This window comes from Halteromyces radiatus (genome assembly GCF_025201355.1).
Source record: "Halteromyces radiatus strain CBS 162.75 chromosome Unknown BX664scaffold_4, whole genome shotgun sequence".
NCBI classification, from domain to species: Eukaryota; Fungi; Mucoromycota; class Mucoromycetes; order Mucorales; family Cunninghamellaceae; genus Halteromyces; species Halteromyces radiatus.
The window spans coordinates 2,198,784-2,221,520 of NW_026251690.1; the positions used below are offsets into that span (position 1 = coordinate 2,198,784).

Genomic DNA, 22,737 nt, shown 5'->3' on the forward strand with positions numbered 1-22,737 from the left:
TCACTGATTTCCCACTCCACTTTACGCTTTACTCTTAACTTTTTTCGTCCGAGTTTTTCCTCTTTTCTTTTTTTTTTTTTCTTCCATTCCTTTATTCACCCTTTTAGTCATGTCCGTCTTACGTCCTCTTCATACTCTCTCTTCTCATACTTTATTAAAAAGAGTTACTATTAAGCAAACACCTCTTGTGTTGGTAATAAAGTCAACTTTACAAACTCATTCTTTTTGTTAACAACTTGTATATCTTTTTTATTAGCAACAAGTCCGTACACAGGCCACTGCAGTGAATGATAAGAAAGGAAAACCTTCTCGACTAAGTGAACTCAAAGCAAGATTGGCTGCTGAAGACGCTGCTGCTGGATTAGACGACTTTGTGAATCCTGGATATGAAAAGTTGACTACTTCTGAAGCCTTAGAATTACGGGAAACTGTGGTAGAAGAAGGAAAGAAAGTGGTCACTACGAAACTGTAAGTCAATAGAAAAACAACTAAGGATGAATAAAACAAAAAAAAATAATAATAATCGATTTCTTTTTTTTTTTTTTTTTTGTTCTTTCTTCTTTGGATAGTAAACAACCTCGTTTACCTTCTTGGTTAAAAACCGATATTCCATCAGGACAAAACTTTGGCAAGATTAAGCGGGATTTACGTGGATTGAAACTCCATACAGTGTGTGAAGAAGCGAGATGTCCAAATATTGGGGATTGTTGGGGTGGTGGTGAACATCAAACAGCTACTGCTACAATCATGTTAATGGGTGATGAATGTACTCGTGGATGTCGATTCTGTTCTGTCAAGACCAATCGCAAACCTAAGGCTTTGGATCCTCATGAACCTGAACATACTGCTGAAGCTATTAGTCGATGGGGATTAGATTATGTTGTGTTGACTAGTGTGGATCGGGATGATTTAACTGATGGTGGTTCTAGTCATTTTGCAGAGACTATCAGCAAGATTAAATCAAAGTAAGTAATAAATAAATAAAAAAAAAATTTATATATAGAGTTATTTATTATTATTATTATTATTGTTATAGAGCTCCTCATATTCTAGTGGAATGTTTGACAGGTGACTTTGGTGGATCATTGGAAGGTGTGGAAACAGTAGCTCGATCTGGATTGGATGTATATGCTCACAACATTGAAACAGTGGAAGCATTGACTCCATATGTACGAGATCGCCGTGCTGGATTTCGACAATCACTGAAGGTGTTACATCATGCCAAGAAAGTCAACCCCGAATTGATTACCAAATCATCGATTATGTTGGGATGCGGTGAAACAGATGAAGAAGTACTACATGCATTAGAAGCCTTGCGTGAAGCTGATGTGGACTGTGTGACTTTGGGTCAATATATGCGACCTACCAAACGACATATGAAGGTACATGAATATGTTACACCCGAGAAATTCAAATACTGGGAAACAAAAGGTATGGAATTAGGATTCAAATATGTAGCAAGTGGTCCTCTAGTACGATCAAGTTACAAGGCAGGTGAATTCTATATTAGCAATATTTTGAAGAAAAGAAGAGGATTGCCTATTACTGATGATTTGAAAGAAAAGAAGATAGAAAATGTATCTCTTTAGTTTTAATTTTATTGTACCTTAGATGATCTTTTATTATTATTATTATTACTATTTTGTTTTTCTTTTTGTATAGTCCTTTATATCAATAAAATGATAGTTTTTTTTTATCATCATAATTATCGTAAAACTTGAAATGTCATTGTCTTGTCAGAATTTTTACTGAAAAAGGAAATATCCAATTCATCAGTTTATTAAAACCCGTTGGGGAAACAGTAACAGGGCGAATCATGCAACCCCACAATTCTATTATGAGACACCAAATGTCCCTTTTTTGAAAAAGGTGATTGACACGTGGATTTTTTAATTTTTTTTTATCATACTTTCGCTTATATCAAACTCCTTCTTATCTTTTTTTCTTTCTTTCTTTCTTTCTTTCTTTCTTTCTTTCTTTTTTTTTTCTTTTTTTTTTTCTCTCATTACTCCTTCTTTTCAATAACAGTCTTATCTTTTTTTCCTTTCATTCTATTGACACCATGTCTCTCAACAGACTTCCTTCCTTACCAGACTTTGAACAACTATCTGATCGAGTATGGCGCGTCATGGGTTTAAATCCAAGTAGTTTTTGTCTCCAAGGTAAATCACCAAAGAAAAATAACGACGACTTCTTTTTTTTTGACAGTATATTTGTAGGCACCAATACATACCTTATTGGACTGGGAAATCGTAAAATCCTTATTGATACAGGTGAAGGTGAATTAGGGTACCTTCCTTTACTACGACAATCTTTGAAAACCATTTCTCCTGATGCTTTTATATCGGATATTCTTATCAGTCATTGTCATCATGATCATTTTGTAAGTAATTATTATAATATTTTTTTTTCTCCAACTTGTACTCATTCTATATTGTTAGGGAGGTCTTTCAGATATTCTTCAATCTGATCTGAATGATCCTATTCTTCCTATTCGGGTACACAAATATCCATTATCATTGGACAGTCATGATCATCATTTTCATATGGACGGTTTTCCCAAAGATGCACCTTTAGAAGATTTACATGATCATCAAATCTTTCATTTGGATAACGACAACAAGACAACCACCCTTCATGTTATACATACACCTGGTCATACAGATGATCATTGCTGTTTCTGGTTGGAAGAAGAAAACGCTATATTTACTGCCGATTGTGTCCTTGGTCATGGTTCTGTAGTCTTCAATAATCTTTCAGCTTATATGTCAAGTTTACAAAAGTTGGAAACGTTGGCACCTACTCGTCTATATCCTGGTCATGGTGTTGTAGTAGAAGATGGTGTCAATAGAATTCGACAGTATCAACGTCAACGATTAGAAAGAGAATCTCAAATTATACAACTGATGCGATCGGAAAAACCTGCTCATGGAGGTCATTGGACAGCATTGGATATTACTGAAAGTTTGTAAGTAAAAAATATATTATTATTCATTTTATTTTTGTTCATTTTTTTTTTTTTTTGATTAGGTATGGTAGTGAAATGTCAACAGATTTGCAACCGGTGATTGTACGTGGTATTGCTTTACATATGTTGAAATTACAAGAAGAAGGACGAGCAAAAATCTTGGATGGATCTACTTTTAATCAAATGGAAATGTATACAATGATGCATAAAGAATGGTGTTACATTGAAAAAAGTCATTTATGATAGATCTAGTTTTAGATATTCTTTTCCTATACAAATAAAACTAGTTGATATTTCTTCTTTATGATGATGAAATAGATACTGAACTAGAATACTCTTTTAAGAATAGCTTTATTGCAATTTCTCACAGTAGTCAGCAAGAAAACGAGTGGAGCGGGGTATGTCCCACTTTGAAAAACCGGGGAAGAGAGACTATGATGCACTTCGGAGCTTAGTTGTCCCGTCAATGTAATAGTGCTGACACACTGATAAAAAAAAAAGTTTATTTTCCATTTTTAAAAAAAAAAAAAAAAAATGGGAAATTTATATCTTTCTTTCTTTTTCCTTCTCTGTTTTTTCCTTTTTCTTCTTTTCTTTTACTCAACCACTTATTTATATAACTTTTATATATTATGTCTGCTACTGATCGTTTGAACACTATTAAAGGTCACTTGTCTGGTAATTATCCTCAAGGTTTGTTAGCTGGTGAAGTTGCCATCATCACTGGTTCTGGGTAAAGAGAAATATAATATAACGCGCAAAAGATCAAATATGCTTTTTTATTTATCTAATCATTATTTAACTCAATAAACTCTTTCATTTTTATTTTATTTTATTATTATTATTATTATTTTAGTCAAGGTATTGGTAAGAGTTGTGCTGAACTTTTTGCACGTGAAGGTGCTTCCGTTGTTGTGACCGATATTGATGTTGAAAAGTCCAATCAAGTAGCAGCCGACATCAATGCTGCTGGATTGAAGGCCATCTCTATTCCTGGCAATATTTTGGATGCTGATTTTGCTGAAAAGTTGATTGAAGGTACAGTCAAGGCCTTTGGCAAGATCAACCATATTGTCAACAATGCTGGTTTCACTTTTGATGGTATGCTTCACAAGACTACCGATAAACAATGGGAAATGATGTTGGCTGTTCATAACACTGCTCCTTTCAAGATAATCCGTGCTGCTTCCAAATATCTTCGTCAAAAGGATGGTGCTAATAAATCCATTGTCAACGTAAGTCTTCTTTACATGTGAGAAAAAAAAATAGTATGATATAAACAAAAAAAAAAAAGGAGGAGGATCATGCATATTCACATCTGTTTTATTTCATTTAGATTTCTTCCACTTCTGGTTTACACGGAAATATTGGTCAAGCTAATTATGCTACTGGTAAGAGTCCATAAAAAATGATGATGATTGTGTTCTTACCTTTATTCTTATTATAGCCAAGGCCGGTATTGTTGGTTTAACTAAGACTATTGCTAAGGAATGGGTAAGTAGTACAAAAAAAGAAAAACTGGTTAGGGGCAAGAATGAAATGTGGGAAAGATATCTTTCAACTTACCATTTCGAATGGCCTCTTTTTTTTTTTTAGGGAGCTTTTGGTGTTCGTGCCAACACTGTTGCTTTCGGTTGGGTTGATACTCGTCTTACTCGTGCTAAAGAATCTGGTGCTGCTATTGAAGTGGATGGTCAAAAGGTGGCACTTGGTATCCCTACTGGTAACAAGACTGGTGCTCGTGTGAATCCTTTTGCCGATATTCCTTTGGGTCGCTCTGGTAATGCTGATGAAGTGGCTGGTTCCGTCATGATGATGTGTTCTCCTTTGGCCAGTTATATCTCTGGTCATACCTTGGAAGTCACTGGTGGCCGTGGTATCTAGATTAGTTTTTATTATTATTTTTGCTGTTTATTATTCCCTCTTAGTCTGTCTACCAATTCAATAAAATAAAAATGTTCTGTTAATAATTATCAATGTCTTTATTTTCAAATGATTTGACTAAAACATCGTTGTGATGATGATGAAATAAATACAAAATATCGTTTATTTTCAAAAATGTGATTTTATTCTATTCTAAAATATGATACATTGACTATCTAAGGAGAAGATGGTTGAAGGTCCTTTTTCGACTTGAGTAACGGCATTCCCAAAGTTCGTCTTACACTTGGCACCTTGAATGCAAGATTTTGCACAACACTATACCAACTGGATGTAAACCAATATAAACAAAGAGCCATAGGTGCATGAGCAGCAATAGGTACAAAAGCCACGGAAAGACATCGAAGACCATTTGTGATAAGTTTTTGACTTGTTGTTTTTTCTATATTTCTTGCCGCCCAAGCATTCAGCTTATACACAAAAAAAAAAAAAGATGAATATCAAGAAACAAAATAATAATTAAGACGAGCCTAATAAGTGATCCTTTTTTTTTTTTTTTTTTTTTTTTTTTTTTTTTTTTTTTTTTTTTTTTTTTTTTTTTTACCTCGACATTGATAAGGTTCCCAGCACCCACCAAAAAAGGAAACACCATAGTAGGATCCACAACTGTTAAATCCATCCAAGTACCAAATCCACCTTGTAAAAGTCCATCCACAGGTTGTGTATGGTATTGACCAAACCAGGGTAAAGGTAAAGCTGTCAAATCACGAATAGATAAAGTCATACACATAAATAAAGGCAATTGAATCCACGGTAAAGATAAAAGTTTCCATCGAGCACATCCATGTTGAGCATATATCCGTTTGACTTTTTGTCGATACTGTTCATGAAATAGAAATCTCTTGAATAAAAAAAAACTTTTTCACTATCTTTTTTTTTTTTTTTTGGTTTACCTGTTTAGTAAGTTCCTTTTGATAAGCTGCATAGTCCGGTTTCAATCGATTAGATTCCTTTGCCACATTCACTTTGAGAGTTTCTGCCCAACTTTGAATCATAGGAGCCAAGTTGATCATTTTGCCAATCGCTCGTTGTTGATAGACCGCAACAGGAAGGGTCAAGCAAGTTCGTAAAGTAAGTGTGCCTAGTATAATAGAAGTCCACCATGGTAAGCCAAGATCTTGATGCATAGCCATTAGGATTTGTTCATTAGCAGCTATGATGGTCGGTAACGTTGTTTCCATCAAAGTTGTATCTGTAGGTAGTTCTGTGACATTGGTATCAAAAGTCGAGTCTACTATGTTCGGCCGTGTTGGATGATTACCACCGCTTATGTTTGTTGTAATGCATCGTCGAATGTTATCATTGATATGTTTGTTCTTCAAACCCCATGGTATCTTTTTTCCTGTTCTAGGTATTTTGTTAGGTAAGTGCCTTAGCATTCTATATAAAAAATCAATGATACAACAACAACAACAACAAAAAAAAAAAAAAAAGAAGAGTTAATTTTTTTCTCTACGGGGTTTCAATTTAGAAGTGGTTTGATAGGAATGTACAAATGAAAAGGCTAACACAATATCAAACAAAATCAAATGTCTTCTTTGATGTGCTGTGACGACGGTTGACGAATCAACGATGACAATAGAAAATAGGATGATAGTAACGAAAAAATGATTTGATAGAACGAGAACATTAATTTTATTTTTAAGAATAACTATGACTGACACTAAAAAGGACTAAGTATCTAAATTATATAAGAAATGAATAGTACAAGAAGGGAATACATATGGTAAACTATATCAACTGTTCATCACACGGTCTCAACCAATAAAGTCATATTAGGATGGGGGCGCAAAGTGATGGATTGTTTCTTGATGAATTCAAAGCCTGGTTTTTCGGTATACTTCAAATCCATGATCAACAAGGCCAATAGAATCTTCATTTCAACCATAGCAAAACGATTACCTATTGAAAAAGAATAAAATCAACATGAATATCAAACTTTTTAACGGTATCTTTTTTTTTTTTTTTTTTTTTTTTTTTTTTTTTTTTTTTTTTTTTTTTTTTTTTTTTTTTTTTTTACCAATACACTGTCTGCTTCCAGCCAAGAAAGGATAGTATTCATAAGGACTAACATTTTTGGCAAGAGGTTCATCCCATCGAGAAGGTCGAAATTCGAGAGCATCATCTCCCCAAATGTCAGTTGAATGATGGCTAACAATAGGGCTTAGAGCTACAATCGTATCCTTAGGTACTACATAGTGATTCATGACGCTATCCTTGGTTGCAATACGTAGAGTCAGAGGCACAGGTGGAATCAACCGTAATGTTTCCTTACAGACATTGTTCAATAAGGGTAAGCTGTTGATAGTGTCATAACTTGGTATGTTGGCTTCATTAGCGTAGGCAAATTGATTGTTTGCCAAAGGATCTGCAAAAATAGCATGTTCCGTATCTATTTGACCAAAAACAGGCTTGATTTCTTCACGTAGAGCATCTTGAATTTCAGGATGCTTCGCCAAAAGCCAAAGACACCAACTAAGAGCAACACTGGTAGTTTCATGACTATTTCAAAGAAAAAAAGAAAAAAAAAGAATAGAATCATCAAATATAAGTCATCCATTCACAAAAATGCTATGATGTATATAAAAATAAAAAATAAAAATAAAAATAGTCTTACCCTGCAGCCAAAAAAGTTAAACATTGATTTTGAAGTTCCTTTACAGTCATACTATGTCCAGCTTCATCCACTTCATCCACCATCAAAGTAAGCAAATCCTTGACTTGACGTGATCCTTGATCATTACTTATATTTTGATGTTTTTTCTTATCTTGATCCACACGATCCATTCCCACTTCAACCAAACGCCGACTTTCTTCATCCAGCCATTTCAAATCTTGATTAAGCATTTTGTTGCGTTCAGTAGGTACATGTCGTAAAATAGGGAAGAAGAAGGTCAACACTCTGAAGAGAGAAGTATCAGCCTTGAATATATCGAGATAAGCCTTGCTGAGTTTGTTTTCTGAAGGAGTGTTATATGTTTGTAAAGAATCAAAGTTCTGTCCCATTCCAGCACTTCCAATCACATCCAGAGTGGCCAAGGAAAGACCGGAAGAAACAATGATTTCAGTTGGACCATTCGTATTTCCATTCTTCTTATCTTGAGCTATGATTTCCATCCATTTATTGCGTAATTGAACACCAGGAGCTACCATCAAAGGAATCATATATCGTAAAGCTTGAACAGAGAATGCTGGATTGAGCATTTTTCGTTGTTTTCGATGAGCATCGCCCTATGGAAAAGTTATAGATTAGTAAAAAAAAAAAAAAAAAAAAAAAATTAACGAAGATATTTATTATATTCACTTACTTCACTGACTAATAAACCATCTCCAAGTATGCGTTTCAAAAAGTCTTGAGTTCGTGGTGGTTTGATATAATCATAGGAATTGGTTGTCAAGACTTGTTTGACTAATTCAGGATCTGTCACCAAGATACGATTTTCATACCAAGGACCTTTGTAAGAGAGAATACCACCATATAATTTTGCCCATTTCTTGTGAGGAACACCCGCCTAAAATAATAAATAAATAAAAAAAGAAAGAGATTAATGCTTTCTTTTTATCCCATAATATGTGATTTATATATATATATATATATTTACCTCTTCTCTGATGATTTCACGCATATTACCAGTAAATGGGGTCCATTCAACGGGAGGACCAGGAATTTTGTTGACCTTATTCAAAAAGAGTCGATAGAGAATATATTTTGAAAAAAGATAGGTAACTGAAGATACTAGACCAAGACCGAGAAGAACACGTCGGATAGAGGACTGAATGCCAATGAGAGGTGCAATATTCTTATCAAGATAAGTTTGAGCCTGTTGTTCCAAAGATGTCAAATCTAGTTTTTGTATCAATTGATTCATGTAGGGTGAGGAAGTAGAGTAAATTTAACAAGAAAGAAGAAAAATAAAAAAAAAAAAAGGATGAAATTGTGATTTATAAAGAATGGACAATGTAAAAAAAAAAATGCATTCCGGAGTGTTTTATCTGTTTTTGTACAAAAACAGGAAAAAAAAAAAAAAAAGAGGCCAAATTGCAGGAGTCGCGCAGCTTAAAATAAACTCTATGATGAATCTTACCGAAAACGGTGAGCCACGCCATCCCCAATTACTTTCTTTTTTTGTGCACCCAATATGGAAACCAAATTGTCGGATTGTTATTGATCATATTGGTAAGGAAACAAAAAATAAAAAATAAAAAAAGAAAAACATTGACAGTAATAAACAAATAATAATATCATCATCCTGAAAAGAGAAAAAGAGAGAAAAACTATTTAGGGTGATCATTTTCATCTCATTCTTCTCACTCGAGTTTCCGAAATACAGTATCTTAAATTCTTAGAATTTTTTTATTTGTCATCTATTGATTAGTAAAAACAATGTAAAAATAAATCAATATACATATTATCATAAAAATCTAAATTATTAAAAAAGGAGGGGAATATTATATGATCTATAAGTATCATCTTGATTTCATAATTCTCATTTCATCTTCATTGATAATGTATTTCGAGTGATGGGTAAAGCCAAAGTAGCTACAGATTTCTCTTCATCTTCCAAAATATAAGAAGACTCCATAGATTCTTGGTGATGATGATGGATATACGAAGGTGAATCTTGCTTCTTGCGTTCAGCGATTGATTTAACTTTTTGCATGGATAAACGATAAAGCCACCAAGCCACAACTACAAGGATCATTACACTACCAAGCATAGTAAAAACTGCCACTCTATGTGCAGAAGGAGGTAAGTCAGGATTGGAAATATCAGCCAGCTGCGATCCTATCCAAACTTCAAGACATAATTTGAAAGATGATAAAAAGGCCGTCATTGTGTATTGTCGTGTTGTCACTGTTGGGAGTAATGATAATAGCATATTGGTAATAGGCCAAGGAATAGGACTAAGTCGAATCAATAACATAATCTACATCGCATAAATAAGTCAGTCAGTTTTTATTTTCTTAAAACAATGTAAAACATTATTCCCTCTTTTTTTTTTAAAAAAAAAAAAATTACTTACACGTAATCCTCCTTGTTCAATGGCTTCTTGAATAGCATGATATTTATCTTGTCGAGATGGAGATAATCGTACAAATCTTGCAAAATTGTATTGACGAATCAAATGAAAGCAAATCATAGACCCGATAAATGCACCTAACCCAAAAAAAAAAAAAAAAAAGGAATGTAAGTAATTTACTTGTAGTATAAATCATCCCTCCTATATCTACCAAGAAATTACCGATAATGGCGATAGGAAATCCAAAAGGAACCCCATAGATAAATCCAGTGAGAGTGGCAGTAAAAGTAAACCCAATCATAGGAGGAATAGATGTAATACTCAATAAAGCCACCACGAGTATCCAACTAAACGGAGTTGTACGCATTTCAACAGCTATCGTTTGAATGGCTGAAAGAAAACAAAAAAGAGTCAATATCACTTTTTTAACTAAATCCTATATAGATACTTACATTGACGAATTTGATGTCGGTATATAGCTAATATCCCAAAGAGAGATAATGCCAGAAGGGCGGCTAGACCAGCTATGATCCTTGTTCGAGTTTTCATCACAATAGTGATCTAAGGAGAGGAAGTAAGGAAGCGAATGAAAGTAACAATAAGAATAAAGGTATATATATATATATATGTGAATGTTGTATCCAATAATAATAGTAAAACTCTATCAATCAAAACTGATCATCAAAAAAAGAGAAAAAAAAAAATCAATAGAAAGCAAGGAAGAAAGAAAGGAAGAGAAAAAAAAACAGGGAAGAATGGAATGAACTCAAAATAATTAAAACACCGAAGAAGAATCCCTTTTTTTAACTGTGATCATTATTATGCTCTTAATAAAAACTATACATGATCTCTTACAAGTGGCCTTTTATTTTATTTTATGAGATATGAACTCTATATGCTAGTTTATGACATACAATGGTTGGATGATTGACTTGGTTCAATAGAATAATCATCATTATTTGACAGCTTCAATGTAACAATATAAAAGACACTTCTTTTATTTTCTCCTTTCTTCTACAACAACAAAAAAAAATTATTTAGTGCCCCTGGTTGTCTGTCCTTGCGTCTCTCTGTCTTCTTTGCTGTTTGGGTCTTTTTTTTATCATTATGATAACTTATACTATCCCTTTTGCATCACGTACATCCTGGATGGGTTGATGCGTGGCGACCGTGCCTCATAGCCGGAGGTTTTTTTTTTTTTTTTGGTAAGTGCACATATACAAATAATATTTAGTTGATCATGACACTAATCATTGTTGCATTTTTTTTTTTCTTTTCAAACACTGAAATGGGGGTACGAAATATGTAGATCCATCTTATAATACAAATTTTTATTACAAAGAGAAGGTATAAAAAGTCAAGATCATCTAAATAAACTATTCAAACTGTTGTTTCTGGGAGAGTTCTTGAAGTCGGATCATCCGCATAAGAAGGTTGCATAGCCAAAATACGTTGTTGTTGTTCAATAAAGAAAGTAGCTGTTTTTGATTTTGGTTTTACCAGGATTTGTTGAGCACTGTTGGTATATACTGTCGCTGCAAAAATATCTGATGAAATAGATGATACACGAACAGGTGGTAATAGAAGATTGCCAGTTTTCAATGGGATCAAACTAAGAGGAAATTCCATGGTTTCACCAGGCTAGTATCAAAAAAAAAAAAAAAAAATATCTATGTAAATAATTTCTTTTTCCTTTTCAATTTCTTTCTTTTTTTTTTTTTTTTTTTACCTTGGAACTGAATCGTAATCTTCGTTTTCCAGAAAGAAGCCAATTATCATAATCAATATCGATATCATAGATATAATCTTGAGTTTGATCATTTGTATCTGTTGTTGCACACCAATATGTCGATTGCTTGATTTGTAGGACACATGGACACGCATCGGATACAATTAAACTAGAATCATTGGACAGGATCAATTCAGCTGTATGTAAAATCTACAAGATAAATACATATAATAAAAAAGCGTCAATCATCTAGTAAAATCAGACTTTTTCTTTTGAAAGGATCTCACCTTCGAAGTGGGCACATCTAATGGAAATGAAATACCATGTTGGGGATAATCCTTTGGTGCTTGTTCCTTGATCGTTTTCATAGTAATGGCCTCATGTTCTTCAAAGAATTCTTCGATAAGATCCAATAATTCAACTTTGGTTTTCAAATCTCGATGAAGAAGGAAAGATTCACAGAGTTCGGCATCAAAATCATCCAAATGTACAACATCCATCAGTCCATAACTACTGTAATCCACAGATGATAAAAAGGCTTCGCGCACCTTTGAGAAGACATAGGTAAAATGTTGTCCCAAGTGATGTTCTCGTAACTTCCGTTCTAGCATAGCGCTAACACTTGTTTCCACCTCTATCATCAGCGAAGAAAAGAATACAGTGAGTAACATGAATAGACTTTATCATGATTTTGATTTATTTGTCTTTTGGAATGCTTACCGTCTTTGAGAGTTCGATATTTCACTTCGAAATGAACCTTAGACCTTAGAGAATCAGTAACCCCTATAAGTATTGCCAATAAAGAACGGGTAAATGAGTCAATGCCACGTCCAAAAAAAAAAATAAATAAATAAAACTTCATACGTCTCATTATTTTACCTTGTTCAGTATCCATCTCATTTCTCTTGATTAATTTATATACAAAAGTTGCGGTCTGTCTAGGGAAGAGAGTCTATAATGAAATAGGTTAATATTGAGTCGAAACGTATATATAATCTTGTCTTTTGCTGTTTCATTTTTTTTTTTTTTGCTTTTTTTCTTACCAAATTCCATTGATTCACTTGAGATTGACTTTCCACTGCATATACTTTTGAAGGTGACAGACTTGATCCAAGAATACGTACCGGTAGAGTTCCATTACACGATAGTTCAACCTTAAGAAATATGCTATAAAATTGGAAGAAAAAGGATAAGTAAAACAGAAAAAGGAAGGAAAAAAAAAAAAGAGAAAAAAAGCAATATACCATGTTTCTCTAAAAATACTTGATTCCGTCACTGATAGTGGTACTGCCACCGAGATTGTATCAGCGGAAACAAACTTGCGTTCAGTACCTGCACAAGTATATGACACCGTTGTCTTTACCTAATGAATAAGAAGAAGAAAAAGGATAAAATCGAAGAATGATGACGACTGAAGATCAGTATTTGAAAAATGAAACTTGTCTTGTTCTTACCCTGTAATCAAATTCGGTATATGATCCTTCGTATATGATGGCCAATTCTAATTCTTCATGAGCATCGCAAGCTGGAAGTATAATATGTCCATCCTCTTGCATATCTAATTCCAATTGCTTAATGTCACCACTGTGGGTTTTAAATTTTGCAGGGACCTTGTTTGTGTTGATAATTTCCAATCCTTCAGTTTGCGGTTCCAATAAGAGTCTTCCGTTGGTGATCGGTGTTTCTTTAGATTGTATACGTACAGCAAATGATTGTCGTTCACCTAATCGTACTTTTTTTCGAACACACACACACAAAAAAAAAAAAAAAAAACAGAGTAAATAGATTATACTTCGTTAAATAATGCTGATGTCCTTTTTTTTTGTTCATGTTTTACCTTCTGTTGGTTGACTCACAGTGGCAATAAGTCGTTTGGAGTCGTGATTAAGTCGTATAACACGTTTTTTCTGATCAGCATTCATGAAGACCTGATGGAAGATCAATTTTCCAATGAACATTTGACATGATTCCACAACATAATTTCCAGACGTTGAAATCTAATACATGATGAGGTGAATATAGTCAATTTAACATTCTCCTCTCTCTCTCTCTCTCTTTTTTTTTTTCTTGACTTACATCACTTGTAAGTAAAAATGTGTTTTTTCCAGGTTGGATGGTGTTGTTCTTGATGTAAAATGTTGTTTCTTCAGGATCATTGCCGACAAGTTGTAACTGAAGGTTATCAAAATGTAAAGCCTATTAAAGTAGTTATAGCAAAATCAATCAATTGTGCTTACAAGTCAATATCCCAATAAATTACCGTACTTCTTTTTTTTTTCCGTACCTTGGTCAAGTTATTTTCAATTAAAATTTCCACGCTAGTACTTTCGACCTTTTCGTCATCCAAAATAGACACCACAGATACAGAAAGCATAGGAGAGAATGGTTTCTTGATTTCTATATAATGTATTATAAATATGTTATAAGATCAAATGGCGAACAATAAATCCTCTTTTGTTTACCTTTATCCAATTTTCCTACATTAGCGATCAGTTCATCTGCATATTGTGCTGCTTGACAGGAAGATAGACAACTAGAATTCTTGAGTAGAGCCAATAATGATTCAACGTATTGATTGATCTTGTTCAATCGTTTCTGTGAGTCCGCACATTTGACCAAAAGACTATTTTCGATAAAACTCCAATCCTGTTCACCATATCGCCATATCATTGATTCAAAAATCCGAACTGCTTCATCATATTTTTCCCTTGTACTATACAAAAATTTTGAATCCAAATTAATGAGTTGTTTTGACTTTTATCATTTTGATATTGATAATAATGATTTATCTAACACTTACTATTTTAATGCTGCAATATCGCCATGCACACCCAAAGCAGCACGAGATCTTCCACTTGAATCATAGCTTTTGATTGCTCTTGTACTAAGTGCCTATTGAAGTAATAAAAGAAATTAAATTACATCATTATAAAGAAAGTGAATAAGCTATATTACCATATACATCTTGTCAAAGGCATCCACAGAGTCGATTGCTTCTAGCAATTTTTGGTTGGTGATATCATTGGATGTTTTGGAATCATCAAGAGTTGTGGTTTCATTATTAGGAGGAATTTGTGTATCAAGGTAAATTGAGAATGGTGCTGTGTTGGGAAGATGTTTCTGTTGTACGCCAAGTTTGTCCAGCTATAGAAAATGGAAAGTTCAATTTATTCAATTAGAAAAATTGAATCCAGATATGGTTCATTGTTGTTGTTGTTTTTTTTTTTTCATTATAAAATAAAATACCTGTCGTCTTGCTGTCAATAATAAATCTGCTTTCACTGCGCTGTAAGTACTAATAAAATCAGGATCTATCGCTGCCATTTGCGCTGAGAATGGTTCGCATTCATTCACCACGTTCATACAAGCCGAGAAGACCCATGATTCAAGAAAATGATTTGTCAGATGTTCCTATACAATAGACAAAAATTGAGATTTTACTGATAATATTGTCATTATGGTTTGGTTATTCTTACTTTATTTTCACGGATAGATGGAATAAAACTTGTGATAAAGAATTGAGCTCTTGAACATATTTCCACAATACGCTGCAGTTTGAGTAGCATCCTACATTGTCTTGCGAATAAATAACTTCGAAAATCAAATACTGATATAATATTCTTGTTGATCAAATCACGGTAATCCTTGCGTTTGAAATCCATAATGTTGCCACTGTCATCACCCGGATCTGTTCCACCAAAATGACCAAACCATGCTAAAGCTTTGTCTATTTAAAACAAAAAAAAAAGGTCAATAACGAATCCTAAATTCATCGCAAGCAAATATTTACCTCTTAACACTTGGAAAAAGGAAGCTTCAAGTTCATCGTATTGGATCAATGCATCTTCATAAAGAGTCATAATTTCAAAAGATTGGGCTAATCCTTCCTATGTTCCAATTTAAGTATTAGTAAAAAACCGAATCAAAAACTATGGTATCAAAGTATCATACTTTCAAGATAAAGAATGTACAATAATTCCATCCAGGCATGTGACGTTGCATATCTAAGCGACGAGTATCTTCTTGTATTTGTTGTACTTGCATATCGAAACTAGTGAGAATACTTTCTTTCATTTTTTCTACAAAAGTTGTCCAAAGTTCAGAAGAAGGTCCATCAGAGTCATTAATACGAATATATGCACACCTAAAACAGAAAATAGATAAGTCGAAGTAACATTTATTAGTTGTATTTACCTCTCTTGTTTGCCTTGATTAAAGTCAGTACGTATTTTATCATAGACAGATGACTTTAATCCAAGATAACTATTGGTCTTCTTCGAGTCAGGACTTGCTACATAGACAATAAGCCAATCTTGATTCTTTTTGGTCATGATGATATCTACCCAATTGCGTATTTGTCGCCGTACTTTAGTTTTGTATGCCTCATTGTCCTGTAATAAATAAAAGGTTATTAAGTTTCAAAATAAGTTTTTTTTTTTTTTCTTAGCATAAAACTACTTACGTCGCAGGAGACAAAGTAAAGATTCAAGTAGTTTGTCTGTGTAGTGGAAAGTGGTTGAGGAACTTGTTCAAAGTTAAATCGTTTCAAGTCAACTTCAAGAGATTGAATATGTCGTTCAACGCGTTGGTTTGAGGATTGCCATACGAGTCCTTTCAGAGGTAGACGAGAAGAAAGGTCGTCAGCTATCAGGGGCCACACATCATATTCGTCACAATCTATATAACATAAAAAAAAAAGGCAAGGAAGATTGTAAGTAAAGAAAGATAAAATTATTTCTAGTTTATTTTCTTTATTTTCTGTTATTTTTCTTACACGTTACTGTTACTTTCTTCCCACTCATGATGGTCTTGAATTAGTAAAAGAAAGAAATGAAGTTCGACAAGAAAGATAAAAAGGTAAAAAAAAAAAAAGGCAGAGTTCCTTTCTCTCCATCCATTATATTAATTTCAAATTCCCGCCCAGTCACAGTGTCTGCTCTAACAATGCGCTTTCAGATGAAGATGATGGACCTCCGATGCCTGTCTTTTTCTCTTTTTCCTGTTTCTTTTTTTTTTTTTTTTTTTTTTTTATATATACATATATAATGTCACCAAAGTCTTCTGGTAATCATATAAAAATAATCTTACTGATATATATCAAACTCATATTTTTAATTTTATTATTTGAACTTATATATGCTTTTTTTTTTTTTTTACAGCAAAGAAAAGGAAAGCACCAGAAACAAATCAGTCCACATTGGATTCGTTCAGAATTACGCAGAATGCAAGATCAAAAGCCACTGCGCAGTCAAATACACCATCAAATACCAATAATAACAACTCTGAAACTTTAAGACAACATACTGACAAGAAGGATACCATCATGGCTGGAACGTCCAACAAAGGAAAGGATGCAATCAATGTCACTACCTTATTGGGTAGTTTTAGACGACAAGCATTAGTTGATAGGATTGAAGTGCGTAACTTCAAGGGTAATTAAATAAAAATAAAGGATACCAATTTGATTCTAATATACTGTTTTTTATATACAAAATCTTAGAAGCACAATCAACTTTGTTTTCTGATTCACAATTGGAAGATGCTTGGTCAACACTAGGTGCTCTTGTAGATGCCATTCTGAACGCTAAAACTGTAAAAACAAGCTTTCAAGTAGCATATGAACTCTGTCAAAATCTTTGTCTATATGGAAAATCAAAAGACTTATATGATTATTTGAAATCTGCATTGGATCGACATATACAACAAGAAAAGGAAATACTGGTAGCGTAAGTTGATGATTTTTAGAGGAAGAATGACATGGTTAGTAATCTTTTAGTATTATTATTATTATTATTATTATTATTATTCCATCTATCTAGGGAGTCGGATCACGACGCGTTCTTATTTACGTTAGACACTCATTGGAACAGACTATGCGATCAACTGGTATTGGACGATAATGATACAAAATGAGATAATTGGGAATATACTAATATAAATGCTTGTTTATTATGTAGGTGACTATCCGAAATGTATTTATGGAACTTGATAGACGATTCGTTTTATCAGAAACAAGCTATACATCAATAATGTAAGTGATCATATACTTTTCAGATGCAAATAGTAGCTAATGAATATTCTTCTCATACTTTTTATTTACAGACATTTAGGAAAACAACTCTTCAAAAAATCGATAATGGAATTACCTCGGGTACAATCAAGAACAATACAAGGCATACTATCACTGATCAAACAAGACAGGTACAAAAGAAAAGTAATTGATACCCATTGATTTTCTCACTCTTTCTCCTTTTTAACTTATGATATATATAGAGAAGGCATTGAAGTGGATTTGAAATTACTACGATCTATCACTGGTATACTATTGGATTTATCTTTATATACGGACTTTTTTGAACCTAGTCTTATTAAGGCAACAGTGGAATACTACAATACAGAAGGAACACAAAAAATACAGGATTTATCAACACCTGATTACCTATTATATGCAAATGAACGAATACAACAAGAAAGTGGATATCGTATTAGTACATACTTGGACGAAACTACAAGAATACCTTTGACAGAAGCCGTTACTGATCGTCTCATCTATTCAAAGTGTGATCAAATTTTATCCCAAGGTAATATAAAAATTTCTTTATCAAGTAATAGTTTACTAATAATATGATATGCTTTTTTTTTATTATTATCTTAGGCTTTGAACGTATGATGGATCGAGATGAAAAAAAACAATTACATATTCTATATCGGTATCTAGAACCAAGTAATCTACTCGGAGGATTGAAACAAGCATTTGCGGATTGTGTCAAGGTAAAAAGAATGAAATAGAAAAAAAAAAAAGATATAAATTAATCTTTATTTTTTTATATATGTGTCTTAGAAAAAAGGTTTGGATCTATTGAAGGATCCAGCAAAAGATCAGCAAATGGTGGTGGACTTGCTGGATTACAAACTCAAGCTCGACAAAGTGATTCAATCATCATTTGATAATAACTCTATATTTACCAATGCTTTAAAGGAAAGTTTTGAAAGCTTCCTTAATTCCAGAAAGAATAAACCTGCAGAAATGATGGCCAAGTTTATTGATATCCGATTACGATTAAGCAACGTAAGGACATTTTATGAGAAAAAAAAAAGAAAAGAAAAGGATTTGAAATAATAATGTACCAATTGAAATTTTTATTATTATCATTTTGTTTTATAGAAAGAACCGGAAAAAGATACTGAACATTTAATGGAAAGAGTATTGGTGCTATTTCGATTTTTACAAGGTAATCACTTTGTTAAGACATAACATAAAGAAAACGATTATTTACTTATTTAAAATATTATATAGACAAGGATATATTTGAAGCATTTTACAAGCGCTTTTTATCAAAACGGTTATTACTTCATAGGTCTGTATCCACTGATCTAGAGAAAAATGTATTGTCCAAGATCAAGTCAGGTAAAGAAGAAAAAAAAAAGCTGGAAGGATAATAAGATGGAAGATTAAAATTCTATGGCTAATTAACTATTATTCTAGAATGTGGACCCGACTTTACAAAAGATTTGGAACTAATGTTCAACGACATGGAAATATCTGCAGAACTCAATTCTACATTCAAAGCAAGTAGACCAAAATATAGAAGGAATAATAATAAAAAAAAAAAAAGGCTAATATTTTATATTGATATATTAGGAATCCGATGAGTACAAAAGATTGGGCAATGTATCAATCTCTGTTAATGTTCTTGCTCAAGGAATATGGCCATCGTATCCTATCTCTGATATCATTTTACCTGCTAACGTAAGAAAGAAAGAAAAAATATACATAGGATGGATCTAATTTTTTTTTTAACTATCATTGTTATCTATAGATGATGAAAACACTGGAAGCCTATCAAACATTTTACACCAACAAGTTCAAAGGTCGAAAACTCGCTTGGCGGAATTCTATTGGATCCTGCATCGTCAAAGCACATTTCCCAGCTTCAACCAAGGAACTATCAGTTACTTTATTCCAAACGGTGGTGTTACTACTGTTCAATGACAAATCGAAAGATACAATCAAATATAATGACATTGTCAATGCCACAAGTCTAGGTAATTAAAAGAAATTCTAGAGAATATTATATCCTTCTTTTATTTATTATTGTTATTTATTCTTATTCTTATTATTATTTTGATCATAGCTGACAAGGAACTGAAACGGGTTTTACATTCACTATGTTGTGGCAAATTCAAAATATTGATCAAAGAACCTCAGAATAATATAATCTCGGAAAATGATACATTTAAATATAACGACAAGTTCACAGCAACGGCCACGCGTTTGAAGATCAACATCACTCAACAAGAACAAGTTATAGAAGAACGGAAGGAAACTGAAACTAAGGTTCTAGTGGATAGACAACACAAGGTAAAAAGTAGAAGAGTGATGGATACGTTTTGATTGTTAAGGCTGACTTGCTTTATTGTTGTTTATTTGTAGTTGGAAGCGGCAGTTGTACGGATCATGAAAGCAAAGAAACAAATGACTCATAATGCTCTACTGAACGAACTCTTTGTGCAATTGAAATTCCCCATTGATGTAAGTTGAATCATTATCATCATCCATCGATGAACTCACATCTTTGTTTCAATAGGCCACGGAGATCAAGAAAAGAATTGAATCACTGATCGACAGGTATTGTACCATTTAACAAGAAAAAAACAAGCCAATGGCGAGGTATTTTTATACTCACTCCTTTTTTCTTTTTTTTTTAACAGAGAATATCTTACGCGCGATCAAACGGACAATTCGTTATACCTCTATCAAAGCTAAGAATAGATTATCTAGTTTAGTTATTATAGTTGATTATTGACACATTTGGTGTGTGTTTATCATTGTGCCATTTGGCGATTCAAATCAATAAATAAACATGCAACTTCATCCTATGGATTGTACAACTTGTCCTTCTATCTCCGCTGCATGAATTCGGTGGTACTCATTTTTTATTTTTTGAAATGTCTCATGAATGCATGAATCAATAATATATATGTGTGTATGTATGTGATGGAAACAAAAAAAAAAAAAAAAAGATTTATTAAAAAGGAAGATAGTAGTAAATAAGATATGAACAAAAAAAAAATGTTCTTTAACAGTAAAAGATAAGAATAGATGTATATGTATATAAAAAAGAGAGAGAGAAAGGAAAAGGAACAAGGGGAAAAAAAAAAAGAGAAACAAAAGGGAGGCCTAGGGATAATACAAAACTATGTACATAAAAAAAAAAAAAAAAAAAAAAACTAAACTATCCTTGAAGTAGATGATAACCAAATAACAAGAGCGATGATGATGCCGATTAAGAGAAGACTTGTGATTGACATCCAACAATTAAGATGACCAAAAGTACGTGGAGTCCAAAGATGAATTGTTTGCACATCATGATGGAAACAAGACGCTCTTTTCAGGTAAAGGATTGCACCAAGCCACCAAAAAGGACAGAGTAAGAAACCAAGGATAAAAAGAGTCGCCAAGAGGTTACTTGATTCTTCATGACTGGAGGTATCCCATAATGACCAAAGAGTCACATACCCTACTTGACCGGATGCATCCACTTGAATCAATTGCTTTCCTGTTTTTCCTGATTGTGATTTCCAAAATGCAGAAAATCGATACGAGGGTGATGTTGGAGGATGATCTTTTTTTTCTGGAGGATAAAATGGAGGATAGTCGTACTTGCCACCGGTAGTTGTTGAATGAGAGAAACTGGCGGTTTTCATCATATAACTTGGATTGGAAGAAGATAACGATGAGAGGTCCGATAACGTCGCCTGTCGAAGTAGAGGTAATGCATTTTTTAGCTGCTGTACACGTCGTTTTTGTTGTGCTTTGTCGTCATCGTCATCAAACGTATCATTGAGATGCTGAGATGGAAAGTGATGGGTTGCTGCTGTGCTGATGGAGGATGGATGAATTTTCCCATTATTGCTACTGTCATATTTGGTGACGATAGACGGATTTGATTGTCGTTGCCATTGTCGATAATAACAACGATGATGATGATGATGATGATGATGATGCTTGTGTTTCCGCCTAGGATGATGCATGATCCAATTGGAAAACCAGCCATTACTTGTTGTGTCGCGTTGTTTTTGCCTTTTTCTTGAAGAGATAGATCTACCATTGCTGCTGCCATTTGCTGTACCGTTGCTGGATTTTCCATCGTTGTCATTATCTTGGTTTAAAATTTCAGAAACATACATAGAAATCTTACTGTCATCTTCATCATCCGCATATTGAAGAATCATAGATGAGCGTACTGTTGGTGTAGGTATAGATGATTTGCGAGAAGTCGATTGGGATAAGAAGAATGGTAGACCAGTATCATTATTGCTGTTGTTATTGTTGCTACCACCACTTGTAGTTCCACTACCACTGTTGGATGATGTGTTATAACCAGTTTTAGGAGAAGAGGATGATGATAAGGATGTAGTGGCTGAATGTACAAAGGATGATAAGATACCTGATAAACTATGTCGCCGTCGAAGAGGATGATGAAACAGTAGATGATCAGCTTGTTTTTGTTTCTTACTACGATGATTGCTTGCCACTAGTCGATGTCTGGTTTTCCTACTGCTACCATGAATCAATCGCTTATGTTCTTGCTTTAATACACGTCGTGCGCCGCTGGGTGGATAGGTTCTTCGTTTATGCTGAGATAACCATTTATTGGAGCTTCCTAATATTCGTGTGGATTGTGATGTAGATGCTATTAGCTGTGATGATGATGGTCGTTTACCTGTTGTTGTTGTTGTTGTTGTTGTTGTTGTTGCTGTTGTTGATGATGATGATTTTCGCCGAGACGCCATCCGCGCTGACCAAGTAGACCACCGCCAAATAGGAGGTCTAATTGTACCTGAGTGTTCTTCTTCTTGTGTATCATGTAGAATGTCGTTCGGTTGAGAATCTAATGTAACAGTAGTGACATTGCTGTTACCATGTAATGTTGAATCTCTAGAAGTCATGTCACCATGTCGGAATGCTGTTGCAGGAGAAATGGGTTGTGGTGGCGCCATATTGTGTGACACCGAAGGGTCTTCGTAAAACCAGTTTAACCAATGACTTTCTGGAGTAGTAGAACCCATCAATG

The 22,737-nt window shown here is 33.5% G+C and overlaps 9 protein-coding genes across 9 annotated transcripts; 4 read left to right on the forward strand and 5 right to left on the reverse strand.

Annotated features, from left to right (window-relative positions):
• Positions 1-100: 100 nt before the first annotated feature.
• Positions 101-1,696, forward strand: BX664DRAFT_333198 (uncharacterized protein). Its single transcript, XM_051545477.1, has 4 exons — positions 101-193; positions 257-468; positions 570-965; positions 1,037-1,696. Exons 1-4 carry the CDS (start codon positions 110-112, stop codon positions 1,587-1,589), a joined length of 1,245 nt encoding a protein of 414 aa, XP_051400359.1. The 5' UTR covers positions 101-109; the 3' UTR covers positions 1,590-1,696.
• A 329-nt stretch (positions 1,697-2,025) lies between these two features.
• BX664DRAFT_297308 (beta-lactamase-like protein) lies at positions 2,026-3,211 on the forward strand (the record flags this gene model as incomplete). Its single annotated transcript, XM_051542236.1, has 4 exons — positions 2,026-2,162; positions 2,220-2,383; positions 2,442-2,968; positions 3,031-3,211. Exons 1-4 carry the CDS (start codon positions 2,063-2,065, stop codon positions 3,209-3,211), a joined length of 972 nt encoding a protein of 323 aa, XP_051400360.1. The 5' UTR covers positions 2,026-2,062.
• Positions 3,212-3,521: 310 nt separating this feature from the next.
• Positions 3,522-4,937, forward strand: BX664DRAFT_280553 (uncharacterized protein). Its single transcript, XM_051541487.1, has 5 exons — positions 3,522-3,701; positions 3,825-4,203; positions 4,305-4,359; positions 4,416-4,462; positions 4,565-4,937. The coding sequence occupies exons 1-5, from the start codon at positions 3,601-3,603 to the stop codon at positions 4,850-4,852; spliced, it is 870 nt and encodes a 289-aa protein (XP_051400361.1). The 5' UTR covers positions 3,522-3,600; the 3' UTR covers positions 4,853-4,937.
• A 378-nt stretch (positions 4,938-5,315) lies between these two features.
• On the reverse strand, positions 5,316-6,090 carry BX664DRAFT_263015 (membrane insertase OXA1/ALB3/YidC; the record flags this gene model as incomplete). The annotated part of the gene is made up of 2 exons (XM_051540750.1): positions 5,316-5,729; positions 5,803-6,090. 2 exons carry the CDS (start codon positions 6,088-6,090, stop codon positions 5,316-5,318), a joined length of 702 nt encoding a protein of 233 aa, XP_051400362.1.
• A 443-nt stretch (positions 6,091-6,533) lies between these two features.
• Positions 6,534-8,870, reverse strand: BX664DRAFT_280558 (cytochrome P450). The gene is made up of 5 exons (XM_051541488.1): positions 8,512-8,870; positions 8,218-8,421; positions 7,527-8,140; positions 6,930-7,411; positions 6,534-6,811 (listed from the first exon to the last, which is right to left on the reverse strand). Exons 1-5 carry the CDS (start codon positions 8,776-8,778, stop codon positions 6,657-6,659), a joined length of 1,722 nt encoding a protein of 573 aa, XP_051400363.1. The 5' UTR covers positions 8,779-8,870; the 3' UTR covers positions 6,534-6,656.
• Positions 8,871-9,239: 369 nt separating this feature from the next.
• BX664DRAFT_385998 (snare associated Golgi protein-domain-containing protein) lies at positions 9,240-10,613 on the reverse strand. The gene is made up of 4 exons (XM_051549294.1): positions 10,383-10,613; positions 10,153-10,320; positions 9,934-10,067; positions 9,240-9,837 (listed from the first exon to the last, which is right to left on the reverse strand). Exons 1-4 carry the CDS (start codon positions 10,477-10,479, stop codon positions 9,397-9,399), a joined length of 840 nt encoding a protein of 279 aa, XP_051400364.1. The 5' UTR covers positions 10,480-10,613; the 3' UTR covers positions 9,240-9,396.
• A 633-nt stretch (positions 10,614-11,246) lies between these two features.
• On the reverse strand, positions 11,247-16,501 carry BX664DRAFT_333206 (trafficking protein particle complex subunit 10). The gene is made up of 21 exons (XM_051545478.1): positions 16,434-16,501; positions 16,122-16,336; positions 15,854-16,050; positions 15,611-15,803; positions 15,450-15,546; positions 15,136-15,386; positions 14,906-15,070; positions 14,615-14,803; positions 14,460-14,551; positions 14,122-14,372; positions 13,944-14,056; positions 13,736-13,855; positions 13,497-13,656; positions 13,114-13,391; positions 12,904-13,022; positions 12,703-12,826; positions 12,539-12,611; positions 12,380-12,442; positions 11,947-12,293; positions 11,660-11,869; positions 11,247-11,571 (listed from the first exon to the last, which is right to left on the reverse strand). Exons 1-21 carry the CDS (start codon positions 16,459-16,461, stop codon positions 11,311-11,313), a joined length of 3,546 nt encoding a protein of 1,181 aa, XP_051400365.1. The 5' UTR covers positions 16,462-16,501; the 3' UTR covers positions 11,247-11,310.
• Positions 16,502-16,681: 180 nt separating this feature from the next.
• Positions 16,682-20,583, forward strand: BX664DRAFT_333209 (cullin). The gene is made up of 18 exons (XM_051545479.1): positions 16,682-16,723; positions 16,819-17,091; positions 17,160-17,385; positions 17,479-17,545; positions 17,617-17,690; positions 17,762-17,860; positions 17,933-18,240; positions 18,315-18,430; positions 18,501-18,728; positions 18,825-18,891; positions 18,957-19,067; positions 19,146-19,228; positions 19,302-19,409; positions 19,480-19,705; positions 19,795-20,021; positions 20,094-20,192; positions 20,248-20,288; positions 20,372-20,583. The coding sequence occupies exons 1-18, from the start codon at positions 16,705-16,707 to the stop codon at positions 20,424-20,426; spliced, it is 2,427 nt and encodes an 808-aa protein (XP_051400366.1). The 5' UTR covers positions 16,682-16,704; the 3' UTR covers positions 20,427-20,583.
• A 307-nt stretch (positions 20,584-20,890) lies between these two features.
• On the reverse strand, positions 20,891-22,732 carry BX664DRAFT_349911 (uncharacterized protein; the record flags this gene model as incomplete). The annotated part of the gene is made up of 1 exon (XM_051547616.1): positions 20,891-22,732. One exon carries the CDS (start codon positions 22,730-22,732, stop codon positions 20,891-20,893), a length of 1,842 nt encoding a protein of 613 aa, XP_051400367.1.
• Positions 22,733-22,737: the final 5 nt, after the last annotated feature.

Coding starts and splice junctions, on each gene's coding strand:
- BX664DRAFT_333198 (XM_051545477.1), top strand. CDS start 110: ATGTCCGTCTTACGTCCTCTTCATACTCTCTCTTCTCATACTTTATTA. Junction 469..569: donor AAAGTGGTCACTACGAAACT/GTAAGTCAATAG, acceptor TTCTTTGGATAG/TAAACAACCTCGTTTACCTT. Junction 966..1,036: donor ATCAGCAAGATTAAATCAAA/GTAAGTAATAAA, acceptor TTATTGTTATAG/AGCTCCTCATATTCTAGTGG.
- BX664DRAFT_280553 (XM_051541487.1), top strand. CDS start 3,601: ATGTCTGCTACTGATCGTTTGAACACTATTAAAGGTCACTTGTCTGGT. Junction 4,204..4,304: donor CTAATAAATCCATTGTCAAC/GTAAGTCTTCTT, acceptor TATTTCATTTAG/ATTTCTTCCACTTCTGGTTT. Junction 4,463..4,564: donor AGACTATTGCTAAGGAATGG/GTAAGTAGTACA, acceptor TTTTTTTTTTAG/GGAGCTTTTGGTGTTCGTGC.
- BX664DRAFT_280558 (XM_051541488.1), bottom strand. CDS start 8,778: ATGAATCAATTGATACAAAAACTAGATTTGACATCTTTGGAACAACAG. Junction 7,412..7,526: donor TTAACTTTTTTGGCTGCAGG/GTAAGACTATTT, acceptor TCTTTGAAATAG/TCATGAAACTACCAGTGTTG. Junction 6,812..6,929: donor TGGAAGCAGACAGTGTATTG/GTAAAAAAAAAA, acceptor CTTTTTCAATAG/GTAATCGTTTTGCTATGGTT.
- BX664DRAFT_385998 (XM_051549294.1), bottom strand. CDS start 10,479: ATGAAAACTCGAACAAGGATCATAGCTGGTCTAGCCGCCCTTCTGGCA. Junction 10,321..10,382: donor CCGACATCAAATTCGTCAAT/GTAAGTATCTAT, acceptor GTTTTCTTTCAG/CCATTCAAACGATAGCTGTT. Junction 10,068..10,152: donor ATTTCCTATCGCCATTATCG/GTAATTTCTTGG, acceptor TTTTTGGGTTAG/GTGCATTTATCGGGTCTATG.
- BX664DRAFT_333206 (XM_051545478.1), bottom strand. CDS start 16,461: ATGAGTGGGAAGAAAGTAACAGTAACGT. Junction 15,387..15,449: donor CTTTTTCCAAGTGTTAAGAG/GTAAATATTTGC, acceptor TGTTTTAAATAG/ACAAAGCTTTAGCATGGTTT. Junction 12,443..12,538: donor TGAGATGGATACTGAACAAG/GTAAAATAATGA, acceptor CAATACTTATAG/GGGTTACTGATTCTCTAAGG.
- BX664DRAFT_333209 (XM_051545479.1), top strand. Junction 17,386..17,478: donor GAAAAGGAAATACTGGTAGC/GTAAGTTGATGA, acceptor CCATCTATCTAG/GGAGTCGGATCACGACGCGT. Junction 17,861..17,932: donor TCACTGATCAAACAAGACAG/GTACAAAAGAAA, acceptor TGATATATATAG/AGAAGGCATTGAAGTGGATT.